Source organism: Lepisma saccharinum, chromosome 2 (assembly GCF_977018435.1).
Source record: "Lepisma saccharinum chromosome 2, izLepSacc3.1, whole genome shotgun sequence".
In the NCBI taxonomy this organism is placed as follows: Eukaryota; Metazoa; Arthropoda; class Insecta; order Zygentoma; family Lepismatidae; genus Lepisma; species Lepisma saccharinum.
Genome location: NC_139230.1, coordinates 119,796,333 through 119,810,391, shown reverse-complemented (window position 1 = coordinate 119,810,391; position 14,059 = coordinate 119,796,333). Strand labels below are relative to the sequence as shown.

The following is a 14,059-nucleotide window of genomic DNA, read 5'->3' as shown; positions in this document are numbered from 1 at the left end:
TTGTTAGACAGGCAACATTTTATTTTTTTGTACCTCAACTTTTGAAGCATTTATTGGCTGCCTCTTCATGATGTTTGAATATGTATCATAATCTCTATGATATACTAGGCTCATAAAAATTTTGGGTTGTTGCATAATTTCGTAGCGTTCTTATCATTGTGGTGAAAGTTTTTTATTTCATACTCATTTCAAATGAACAAAAGACGGAAATTAAACAGTAATATAATTTCCATCATTGCCTATGCCTGAATACTAATGCTGGCACGGTCTTTCGATTTCAAGCCAGAAGAAAGCAACTGATTTGTGGTTAAGGGCATCGTCAAGCCAAATTTCAGGACCATTTTCATAATCAAAGGAGTTTCCTTGATCGTTTGTGTATTGAGAGCTGAAAATATGGAAATCTGAGGGTGCAAGATCGGGTATGTACAGAGGATGGGGAATAACATCCTAAACAAGCTCTTGAATAGCAGCTTCTGCCACGTTAGTGTAGCAGCACTTGATGCAGCCTTTTTGGGGTAATCGCTAATTTGTTTTGTTTTCACTTAAAGAGTGCGGTATCTTGAACCTTACCCATGGAATGCAAATGTCGTATGGTGATTGAATAGTCACATTTGATTATTCTCAGGTCAACTGACATGGATCTTCATGGATTTGGATGCATTCAAACGGTCTTCCTGAACGTTGAGAATCACTTAAGTTAAATTTGCTTTGAAATGTCAAAACCATTTCCTCCTTCCCCTGCATTAAGCTTAACATGTTGGCATTTACACGTTTGTACCCGTACATGGTACAAACGTTTTCAGCCACATCTGCAGACTTTGCTCTGTTAAACCTAGACAGTAGAATATGTCGGAAATGTCCATTTTATTTTTGTTGTTGTTGTATTTCTTGTTGTTTTTTTGTGTTTTTTTTTTGCACTTGACACTTATTGCTTTCTTAGCCCAAAAATATCAGTCTTCCTTCAAACCTATCAAATTCAAAGCATATTCACAAGCATAACAACAGCACTCCAATTGATGAATGTTAAATGATAAACATACTCCTAGCACCGCAGTTTGCCATATGGTCCATGTGCCAAATACCTAAAAGTGGCATAACCTCTTTTTGAGGTATGAATAAAATGTTTTGACTGATTTTGAAAGCTTATGTTATGTACATTTCAGATCCAATTGATGCCACTCTGTCAACCTTGAGCAATTTGAGTAATTCAAGATGGCGTCCAATATGGCGGACTTTCCAGTTCATGACCAATATCGCAGAAAGAAATGGTCATAACAGAAAATCTCTTTTTAGTCTTGTACCTCATTAGATGGACTACGAAAAACATTATTTTTAGATTTTCTCTAATGTCATTAGTTCTACTGTAATTTAAAAAAATTATCCTTAAAATATGTAAATTTTCCACCACTTTCTGAAGTTTTGGCCTTGTAACTTTTGAATAAATTAAACGGCAGGGAATTGTTTCAAATAAAGCTTGTAGCCCAATTCATAATATTTACAACAATATAAAACTTAATGCATTTAAATGAAAAATAAGCTACAAAATATGTCCCAAAATGAAGAATAGTGCCAAAAACGTGCATATTTGTCACAGGCCTCCATGAGGAGTTCCAAATCATTGACTTCTTGATGAAAGCAAGAGACTTGGTAGGATTAATTGTTCTATCATTATAGATATTTTCAGTCAAGTAGTCAAACGTATAATACCCTATTGTATGGGGATGAAACTTAATACTATTCAAAAGAAGGAGGGAAACAAAGGCTAAATAACAAATAAGAAACAAAGAGAAAACACTCACCAGACACTACAAAAACTCAAATTTTGCTGGCCGCGAGCTGTATTTTCAGGTGAACAAGCATAGTAAGCAAGATCAAAGTGATAGTGTAACCTGCAGACTTGCCAGGTCCAGACACAAAGTTGTAGATGGTTACAAAAACATGGATTTCTAGCCAGGCTTGTCGAAGACTGTGATTGGTATGGGTGGGATGTTTGAGGTGGTTCAAAGTTTGGGGGTGACAGGTGGGAATGAAAAATGCTATTGGGTGGGCTTGTTCAGGCCGGGAGGTGTAGTTGCACTCATGGCGGATATGTAGGCCTTTTCCCATATGTTAAATATTGAGGTGTTGGTGGATTGTGGTAAGAGGTGGATGGATGATCACTACCCAGAAGCAGTGATTTAAAGAAAAGAGTGTTGTGATGGCTGGTTTGGGAGGTAACGTTGGAGTCCAGATTGTGAGTGGAGGAGCAGTGGTAGTTGATCCTGAGGTTGAGGACTGCGGATGTTTTCCCCAGGTAAAAGCCACCACACATGTTGCAAGTGAGAATGTAGATCAGGTTTGTGGTGTGGATCGTGAATTTGTAAGTCAGGGCTTGACTCTGGAGGGTGAGAGAGGTGATGAGAATGGGGCAGGTTTTGAACCTTGGTTTTTTGCATTAGTGAGCAGGGGGGGGGGGGATATTCGTTGTGTGGTGAAGCTATGTTGTGGACAAAACAAAAGCTAGAAAGGAGTGTACTACTTACTAATAACGTTTTTACCTTAAGTTCTTCCCGAGGTTTCACAATCCTGTGGGAAGAGTACTCATCAATCTGACTCTTGTCAGTTGCTGGGGGATCTGTTATCAGCTTCACCTTCATCTTTGTACTTTTGGCTATTCCTTCACACCCCTGAAATTTAAATAACAGAATGAAATAAATACATAGATTGAGCAAACATTACTCAACATAATAATTGTACATCCAACAGCTACTAAACATCAATAAATCTTTAAGAAATATAATTAATGACATTTGCAATTTGTTCCAAATATGCAAACAAGAAACTTCAATCCTGAAAGATTTATACTTTGTAGATTATTGAATGAAATGATCAAAGGAATAAATCTAATACATAAAGAAGGCCAGGCTAGAGTGTTGTTGCACTCATGGCTGAAATGTAGGTCTTTTTCCATATTTTGAGTATTGAGGAGTTGGTGGATTATGGTAAGAGGTGGAATAAATTTAATACATAAAGAGGGCAAAAAGTACCAAAAGATGTGAATAAAACTAAAAATTACCGTAACACATATGATACGTAACACTTGTTAGACAGGCAACATTTTATTTTTTTGTACCTCAACTTTTGAAGCATTTATTGGCTGCCTCTTCATGATGTTTGAATATGTATCATAATCTCTATGATATACTAGGCTCATAAAAATTTTGGGTTGTTGCATAATTTCGTAGCATTCTTTTCATTGTGGTGAAAGTTTTTTATTTCATACTCATTTCAAATGAACAAAAGACGGAAATTAAACAGTAATATAATTTCCATCATTGCCTATGCCTGAATACTAATGCTGGCACGGTCTTTCGATTTCAAGCCAGAAGAAAGCAACTGATTTGTGGTTAAGGGCATCGTCAAGCCAAATTTCAGGACCATTTTCATAATCAAAGGAGTTTCCTTGATCGTTTGTGTATTGAGAGCTGAAAATATGGAAATCTGAGGGTGCAAGATCGGGTATGTACAGAGGATGGGGAATAACATCCTAAACAAGCTCTTGAATAGCAGCTTCTGCCACGTTAGTGTAGCAGCACTTGATGCAGCCTTTTTGGGGTAATCGCTAATTTGTTTTGTTTTCACTTAAAGAGTGCGGTATCTTGAACCTTACCCATGGAATGCAAATGTCGTATGGTGATTGAATAGTCACATTTGATTATTCTCAGGTCAACTGACATGGATCTTCATGGATTTGGATGCATTCAAACGGTCTTCCTGAACGTTGAGAATCACTAAAGTTAAATTTGCTTCTTCTCTTTGAAATGTCAAAACCATTTCCTCCTTCCCCTGCATTAAGCTTAACATGTTGGCATTTACACGTAAAAGCCACCACACATGTTGCAAGTGAGAATGTAGATCAGGTTTGTGGTGTGGATCGTGAATTTGTAAGTCAGGGCTTGACTCTGGAGGGTGAGAGAGGTGATGAGAATGGGGCAGCTTTTGAACCTTGGTTTTTTGCATTAGTGAGCGGGGGGGGGGGGGGGAATATTGGTGGTGTGGTGAAGCTATGTTGTGGACAAATCAACAGTTAGAAAGGAGTGTACTACTTACTAATAACTTTTTTACCTTAAGTTCTTCCCGAGGGTCCACAATCCTGTGAGAAGAGTGCTCATCAATCTGACTCTTGTCAGTTGCTGGGGGATCTGTTATCAGCTTCACCTTCATCTTTGTACTTTTGGCTATTCCTTCACACCCCTGAAATTTAAATAACAGAATGAAATAAATACATAGATTGAGCAAACATTACTCAACATAATAATTGTACATCCAACAGCTACTAAACATCAATAAACCTTTAAGAAATATAATTAATGACTTTTGCAATATGTTCCAAATATGCAAACAAGAAACTTCAATCCTGAAAGATTTATACTTTGTAGATTATTGAATGAAATGATCAAAGGAATAAATCTAATACATAAAGAAGGCCAGGCTAGAGTGTTGTTGCACTCATGGCTGAAATGTAGGTCTTTTTCCATATTTTGAGTATTGAGGAGTTGGTGGATTATGGTAAGAGGAGGAATAAATTTAATACATAAAGAGGGCAAAAAGTACCAAAAGATGTGAATAAAACTAAAAATTACCGTAACACATATGATACGTAACACTTGTTAGACAGGCAACATTTTATTTTTTTGTACCTCAACTTTTGAAGCATTTATTGGCTGCCTCTTCATGATGTTTGAATATGTATCATAATCTCTATGATATACTAGGCTCATAAAAATTTTGGGTTGTTGCATAATTTCGTAGCATTCTTTTCATTGTGGTGAAAGTTTTTTATTTCATACTCATTTCAAATGAACAAAAGACGGAAATTAAACAGTAATATAATTTCCATCATTGCCTATGCCTGAATACTAATGCTGGCACGGTCTTTCGATTTCAAGCCAGAAGAAAGCAACTGATTTGTGGTTAAGGGCATCGTCAAGCCAAATTTCAGGACCATTTTCATCATCAAAGGAGTTTCCTTGAACGTTTGTGTATTGAGAGCTGAAAATATGAAAATCTGAGGGTGCAAAATCGGGTATGTAAAGAGGATGGGGAATAACATCCTAAACAAGCTCTTGAATAGCAGCTTCTGCCACGTTAGTGTAGCAGCACTTGATGCAGCCTTTTTGTGGTAATCGCTAATTTGTTTTGTTTTCACTTAAAGAGTGCGGTATCTTGAACCTTACCCATGGAATGCAAATGTCGTATGGTGATTGAATAGTCACATTTGATTATTCTCAGGTCAACTGACATGGATCATCATGGATTTGGATGCATTCAAACGGTCTTCCTGAACGTTGAGAATCACTTAAGTTAAATTTGCTTCTTCTCTTTGAAATGTCAAAACCATTTCCTCCTTCCCCTGCATTAAGCTTAACATGTTGGCATTTACACGTTTGTACCCGTACATGGTACAAACGTTTTCAGCCACATCTGCAGACTTTGCTCTGTTAAACCTAGACAGTAGAATATGTCGGAAATGTCCATTTTATTTTTGTTGTTGTTGTATTTCTTGTTGTTTTTTTGTGGTTTTTTTTGCACTTGACACTTATTGCTTTCTTAGCCCAAAAATATCAGTCTTCCTTGAACATTATCAAATTCAAAGCATATTCACAATCATAACAACGGCACTCCAATTGATGAACGTTAAATGATAAACATACTCCTAGCACCGCAGTTTGCCATATGGTCCATGTGCCAAATACTTAAAAGTGGCATAACCTCCTTTTGAGGTATGAATAAAATGTTTTGACTGATTTTGAAAGCTTATGTTATGTACATTTCAGATTAAATTGATGCCACTCTGTCAACCTTGAGCAATTTGAGTAATTCAAGATGGCGTCCAATATGGCGGACTTTCCAGTTCATTACCAATATCACAGTAACAAATGGTCATAAACAGAGAATATCTTTTTAGTCTTGTACCTCATTAGATGGACTACGAAAAACATTATTTTTAGATTTTTTCTAATGTCATTAGTTCTACTGTGTTTAAAAAAAATAATCCTTAAAATATGTAAATTTTCCACCACTTTCTGAAGTTTTGGCCTTGTAACGTTTGAATAAATTAAATGGCAGGGAATAGTTTCAAATAAAACTTGTAGCCCAATTCATAATATTTACAACAATATAAGACTTAATGCATTTAAATGAAAAATAAGCTATAAAATATGTCTCAAAATGAAGAATAGTGCCAAAAACGTGCATATTTATCACAGGCCTCCATGAGGAGTTCCGAATCATTGACTTCTTGATGAAAGCAAGAGACTTGGTCCATCATTGTCTATGGCTGTCTACTAATGCTGGCACGGTCTTTCGATTTCACGCCAGAAGAAAGCTCCCTCCCCTCCCATAGGGTTCCCAATGTATAACTCTCAACATATTACATAACTTTTACACACAGAAGATACGCAGGATCTTGCTCTGAAACGAGCAGGATCAATAATGCGGGGCTATCACTAAGTTTTGAGTGTCTTTCTTGTGCTTATGTGATTACTATTTCAGTATTTCCTTTTTCAAATCAACAATTAATTATGGAAAACGCATGGTATGTACTCTTTATGCTCTTGAATCAACCAGTCCATTTCAAAATAGGCACGTTTGTTTCCCTTTGGAAAAGTCAAGCAGAAGTTGAAAATATTCTGTTTTCAATATGCCACTGTTTTATATAATCAGGATTAGTATTCTTTCACACGTACCTGTAACCATATATGTGCTACTTTACACTGCATTGATGTGGCTGAATGTTGCAGTGTTAAATATTTATACCCATGCTTATCCAACATTCAAAACAATACGTGTGTGTGTGTGCGTGTGTGAGTGGCTTAAGGGCCAGGCAACCCAAGTGATTGCATGGGGCACTGCCCTCGATGGCGCCAGACCAGGGGGTCCCAATTTAGTAGATTATTTCTGATTACCTCAATGTGGATATTTGTTTTATACATAGTTTGATTTGTGTAGAGAAAAATTAATTGAAGTTACTTCTCAATGACAAATGTATATTGCAAAATCATGTATCAATTTAAACTAAGATACTACTGTTATTTTGATATCAACCTACTATATACCCGTTCTTTGACAATAAGGTATAGAAAAAAGAAGGCTATTATTTATTGTCATTAAAAATGTAAATATACAACACTGTCATGTTTCTTTATTGGCCGAAGGTGGAAAGTTGTCATGTTTCTTTATTGGCCGAAGGTGGAAAGTAGTGGGAACAGGGTAGAAAGTTGAGGCGGATGTGACAAAAATCGACCTCGCCTGGATGAAAATTTTATATGGGACCTTATTATTTTATGTAAATATGTGTGTAGATATTAAACTCCTATAAAGGATTGTAGGGCCTTTAAAGTATTGTAGGAATAAGTATTATAAACTTAATGTGATAATCAAATTCTCAGCCAACAGTTACAAGCAGAGTATTATGTTGTACAATTACCAGTGGCGTAGCGTTATAGTATGCCCGTACGTCCGGCGTTCCCAGATTTAAAATTTCAAAAATGCTTAAATGCTGTGAATATAAAGTAAAACTTGACTAATTCCGTATATGTTTGACCTTCATGGCATTATAATAGCTATTTTTCGCGATCCGCTTGCAACGCTCCACTCTCAACACTCGTTCTAGCATCTTTTTTCAATGCCTTTTCTTGCCGGACGCCGAGCAGGTTCAGCGTAAAAGACACTATATTCCTTGCTGTTTTTTCTGGAGGGAAAGCTTCGATGTCTACAGCACACGCGTAAATGCTCTCTCATACGCCAGCGTACGGAGCAGCAGAGGTCTACCATGATTGGTTCATGTGACCCTTCCTGCCTTCTGAAGCAGACGACAGAGACAGCGGTAGAATTCCTACCTGGTTCTTCGCGCTCATGCAACTCGTGCTATGTGATGGATTCTACAATACGCAATATTGACTGACGTAACTTTACCAATCTCAAATATACCGTTTCTTATGCACGAACAGCGATGTGCATTAGAAACTAAAAGATCTACACAGCTTTTGTCAAGTAAGTTGGTGAAGTCCTCATGGTAGAAATTCAGCCTGTGGCTGCTCTACCACTTAACCCGCAAAACTATTCTTTTTTCTATTGTTATTTTTTTTCATTATTAACTAACTGCTTAATATTGTGTCAATGGAAATGTTTATCATTCATTTGAAAACCCTTAACGTCGAATTGTCTCTGGAGCATATTTTAAAATGTTTATCAGCATTCTCAAGATGTAATAAACAGTGGTCTGAATTACTAATCGGCACTGTTACATCAGTAGAGTGTACGATATTTGGATCATCCACCCACCTCCATGTCAGAGTGTTTTGCACAGTGTGCCAAGACGACAGAGGTCCCTGGTTCGAATCCCGGCATGAGCACGGGTGTTCTTTGTCAGTGTCCCTTCATCAACTTCATCAATATCATCACTCATATTCATATTCGCAATTTACCAAAAGTGGTAGAAAAGCGAAGTAAAATAAACCAAATCAATCAGTAGTTGGATCATCCACAACAATGACGTCTACTGTTGTGCAGAGGCGCTTGTGATTCAGGTAGGTTTTATGATGATTTGCGTCATGCCGAAAAGTATAAAACACCAGAGTTCAAAACATTTGTGGCATAGTGAGGCATCTCATTTTCTAGCTAAAACATGCATGGATGATGTTTTATTGAAAACCCAGCTGACTTCAGGCAAACAATACCTGTGGCGACTAATACCATAAGTAAATTATTAAGCAAGAAAGGGCCGACCCTTCCTTCGGACTTGGCGTTCCCACCCGAAATGTCCATGCTACGCCACTGACAATTGCATAATCACAGTAGTACAGTGAATTAATTTTTTGTCCAGCTAATAAAGTTCGATGTACCCTGATATGATTTGTTGTCAAAACTTGTTATTGTAATTACAATTTTTCAAAGTTTAACTCAAGTGTATTAGCTCCCAACTAACCCCTCCCCGCACCAACAGAAATATATCAGTATTTATGCTTTACTTAGCTTTGCTCCCTCCCAAATCTCTGAAGATATTGGCGCCTATGCACATCACCTCCATCCCATTTAAAAACTTTGAGTTGAATTCAATATGGTAGCCACCAATATGGCGGACATCTGCTTTGGAACACACTAATGTGGTTCCTCCTAAGCCTAACGTGTTTCAATCATGACCAATTGTACCCAGCCTAACTCATTAACTTTTGATAGGCCCTGGTAAACATCATCCTAGTTGGTAAAATGCTAATGATGTGTGCGAATGTGTGGTTACAAGCTGTCATTGATTGATTGCATTTTGTAAACACCGAGTGCTTTACTCCTTGTGCTATCCGAGGTTTGCTCTTTGATTACAAAACAGAACATTTCCGAGGGATGGCGTTGTAATCAAACAGGATAGGTAAAATCAGTACACAGTCTCATCATACTGTGGGAGTCACATCAGTTGTGCTGTACTGCATAGTGAAAATGGAACCTTACAGCAATGAAGAGTACATTTTCCAACAAGGAGGACATTTACAAACCTTACAGCAATGAAGAGTACATTTTCCAACAAGGACGACATTTACAAACAATGAAGTCAGTGGCAGCTTGTAACCACACATTCGCAATTATCTCGAAAATGGCTCGTTTGCAGACCCATGTTTATTGAGACTTTTATTGCTTCTATTATCGTGTACTTTCACCTGTGTCTCAGTTTGCACTATTACTTTTGAGACACCCTGTATTTGTGTATATATATATATATATAAATCAAATAAGGTAAAAGGAGGCGTCTCTTTCTCTTCACACCGATGATCCTATGAAGTTAGTGAAAATTTAGAATTTTTCTAATGTCCGGTGAACGTTTCCTTTCCTTTACCTTCATTGATTTTTACTTAGCCCTTTTGGCCCTCCTTACTTTCATCCTCTCTCTCTCTCTCTCTCTCTCTCTCTCTCTCTCTCTCTCTCTATATATATATATATATATATATATATATATATATATATAGTGGCCAAAAAGTCACTTAACACCCCTGGTACAAGGCCACTGCAGCGCGCAGCATGGAAATGGTGATGACCAATCGTTATCATGCTTTTTATCTGATAACTCATTTTCGACAGATCAAAGCTGAATGGTCAATGCTGGCAAGTTAATGGTGTGGCGTGCTGTGTGGAACACGATTGGTTAGTCAATATTCCATCAACGGAACCTTAAATGCTTAGTGCTACTTGGATTTGTTAAATAAACAGAATGGAAGAATGTACTTTTTACAGTTTTTTCAATATGGAGTAACACCAGAACACTATGGGAACGTTGTGAAGCAGTTTCTGTCCAAAGCTAGTTATCAGATGACAAGGGTCGCATATTCTGTTTATGAACTTCCTTATGAACATAAACATTAGCCTTGTCAATGTGAAGGACTTTTAATTCAATGGAAGCGTCACACTGTAAATTGTTCGCGACAACCATCCATAATGCGCAGCTCTTCGTGGATGTATCCGATTAAAATCGTGTGCAATGGCATGTGAACTTCTCTCGTTAGACATCACTTTGATGTCGATCCATTACCGATGCGCTAAACAAATTTTAAGGCATTTTTCTAACACCTCGAAAAGGAGCAAATTGGTACAAGAATTCATTCATAACTTTTTAGTGGTTGAAGATACGTCGAAAAAACCTTCACCATTGCATTTCTCGGGAAATTCTAGCCTAATTTGACATATCATATCACCCCCTTCCCATTTAAAATTCTGAACTTGAATTCAAGATGGCGGACATATATATATATATATATATATATATATATATATATATATATATATATATATATATATACAGGGTGTCGCAAAACTCTTTCAACAATGCTTGGGTGCTGGTAGATATCATAAAAACAAGTAACTTTTCCCTATAAAGTTTACTTCGAAAGTGCTTAGTTTCTGCGCTATAAGCGCTTAAAATCTATCCTGTACTTATGCAACCCAACACAGCAAACGCTTGCTCTGACATAACTACCAGGGGCACGTGGTAGGGTTGCCACTAGCGTTCCTCACTATGAGAGATCACTTGGAAACAACAACTTGGGAGTCTTGCCTGAGCAAAATCCAAAATATTAATGATACTTGAGATGTAAGAAGCATAGACAGTATTTATAAACTGACCAAGAAAAATAATGGGCAGACTGAAATTCAAGATTACTCATTCCGAAATATCTCCATGATTGATTGATTGATTTGGTTTATTTTAATTTGCTTTTCTGCAACCTTTGACTAATCGCAAAGATGAAGATGATATGATGAAATAACAAATGATACCAATGTCTAAACCAGGATTTAAACCTGACGACACCTGGCGCCGTAGCGAGCTGTGCTATCCACGTCACCACGGAGTGTTTCGTGTATCATGCAATATCAACAATTGCAAGGGACAAGTGAGGTAGAGGAAATCCACGAACAAACAAATGTAAATAATATGCAAATGTGCAATGCAAGTGCCTTTTACAGTTCAGCGCTTGGTATAGGTATGCATTTCTTGGCTTTGGTCTTTAATAAGCACTAGTTTTTAATGTGTGAATTTAAAACAACGTTTTTCATTAAATTGAAAGACGGCCCCCTGTGGCAGAGTGGTTAGAACAACGCTTGGGTATGGATGTTTGTGAGTATCCATTCATCAATTTCATCAAATCATCACTCATCCCCATCTTCGCAAATTAGCCAAAAGTGGCACAAAAGCAAAGTGAAATAAAGCAAATCAATCAATGAATCAATCAATCAATCATTAAATTAAAAGAGCCTTCAAATTACTTCCTTATGAGACGAACACGATTAGCAATAACGCTAGCACAGATAGGAATAATTTTCAAATAAATTGTAATAACATTACAGTCTGCATGTTCGAAATGAGGCAGAAAAAAACACATCATGTATACATTTGTTCGTTCGTGGATTTCCCCTACCTCATGTGTCCCTTGCAATTGTTGATATTGCATGAAACACCAAACATTCCGTGGTAACGTGGTTAGCTGAGCTCGCTACAGTGCCAGGTGTCCCAGGTTTCAATCCTGGTCTAGACATTGGTGTCATTTGTTATTTCATCATATCATCTTCATCCTCGTGATTAGCCAAAGGTGGCAGAAAAGCGAATTAAAATAAACCAAATCAATCAATTAGTCATGCAAATATTTTAGAATGAGTAATCTTGAATTTCAGTCTGCCCATTATTTTTCTTGGTCAGTTTATAAATACTGTCAATGCTTCTTACAACATCTCAAGTATCATTAAAGTTTTGGATTTTGCTCAGGCAAGACTCCCAAATTGTTGTTTTCAAGTCGTTTCCCTTAGCGAGGAATGCTAGTGGCAACCCTGCCACACGTCCCTGGTAGTTATGTCAGAGCAAGCGTTTGCTGTGTTGGGTTGGATACGTACAGGATAGATTTTAAGCACTTATAGCGAAGAAACTAAGCGCTTTCGAGGTAAACTTTATAGGGAAAAGTTACTTGTTTTTATGATATCTACCAGCACCCAAGCATTGTTGAAAGAGTTTTGCGACACCCTGTATATATGTATGTATGTATGTGTGTGTGTGTGTGTGTGTACAGGGGATAGACAAAAATATGGAAACACCAAACATCGCAACGGGTGATATCGACGCAATGTTTCCACTTGAAATCTGATGAGGTGCGACATTCTATTGTTTTGCGCCGTGAGATAGGACCCTTTCGGACTGGTAGGAGTCAACAGTTGCACCAGAGAGTTTGCACTGTAGATGGCGTGCATTGCAGTTGATACTGAATCATGTCTGAGCTGACAGTTTTTCAAAGAGGGCAAATTGTTGGTGCTCGCCTTGCAGGCGCATCTGTTACCAAAGTAGCCATGTTATTTGGTGTATCGAGAGGCATGATCAAGATCATGATGACATAATAGTGTGTCCGGAAAGACATAATCAGATAAAAACCTGCGTGGACAAAAATGTACACTGAGTGACAGGGGCAGAAGGACACTGAGAAGGATTGTGACCATGTTCTGCATGAAGAATGGTGCAAGATCCCATTGTCCACCATCCAGGACTTGTATTTGTCCATTCTTCGGAGACTGCAGGCCATTTTGGAAGCTAAAGGCGGTCCTGCACCTTTTTAGCTACAGCATTCCGGCTTCTCTTCGCAGGTGTTTCCATACTTCTGTCCATCCCCTGTATATATATATATATATAGTGTGTGTGTGTGTGTGTGTGAAGGTAGGTAGAGGGGGTCTTTGGTAATATTTTGTGGTGGGGGTGTCCAAGATTTGTAGATCCGGCACTGCGTATTACTGCCTCTCACCACCCATACACATACACAAACTAATATATTAACAACACAAAGGGTCTACGTGATTCCAATGTATCCAAAAATTAGAATGGTATCTTGTACGGTGGCTGCGGTGGCTGTCGGTAACGTGTCTGACTACCATGCTAAAGGTCCCGGGTTCGATCCCTGGCCGGTTCAAATCTGGGAACTTTTCTAATATTGGAAGAGGCCCCGGTGCCCACCCAGCGTCGAATAACATGGGTACCTGGGGGAAACCCTGGGGGTAAAGGTGGTCAGGGGTGTGATGCTGATCACATCACCCCAACTCATGACCGGATCAAGAAAGTGTGGGGCGTTACCCCCACACCCCCTATACACCTTCATGGCGTGGTGCTAAGCACAGGGGAGCACTTTACTTTTTTTTTACCTTTTATCTTGTACATTTAAAATATTTCAGGTACAGAATTTATATTTACCATTTCACATACTAAGACTTGAAAACCATGTACAAACACAAGTCTCAAATGTTACGGAATACACTAATCTAGGAAAATTGTTAATTGTATAATAATTTCAAACTCAAATTTAACTAATCAACCAACATCTTATCTTGCAATAATCTTGTCTGTCAGATAGATTGTTCTGCAAAGTACACTAACAAAGTAAACTAACGGACTGAAATAATTCTGTTTTATTTTTCAAGCAGCTTGCTTTCCTTCTCGATAAAAATAAAGGTTAAACTGTGAAGAACATGCATCAGGGCATTTATAAATATGTTTAAATTCAAT

At 37.8% G+C, this 14,059-nt stretch overlaps 1 protein-coding gene across 1 annotated transcript in view; it reads right to left on the bottom strand.

Annotated features, from left to right (window-relative positions):
• LOC145983612 (uncharacterized) overlaps positions 1-14,059 on the bottom strand; it is an 80,073-nt gene that overhangs the window by 65,345 nt on the left and 669 nt on the right. The window contains exons 2-3 of the mRNA XM_083116675.1: positions 4,105-4,233; positions 2,538-2,666 (exon numbers count right to left, since the gene is read on the bottom strand). Coding sequence (XP_082972801.1) covers positions 2,538-2,666; positions 4,105-4,203 — 228 coding nt within the window. The 5' untranslated portion in view covers positions 4,204-4,233. The remainder of the gene's footprint in view (positions 1-2,537; positions 2,667-4,104; positions 4,234-14,059) is intronic.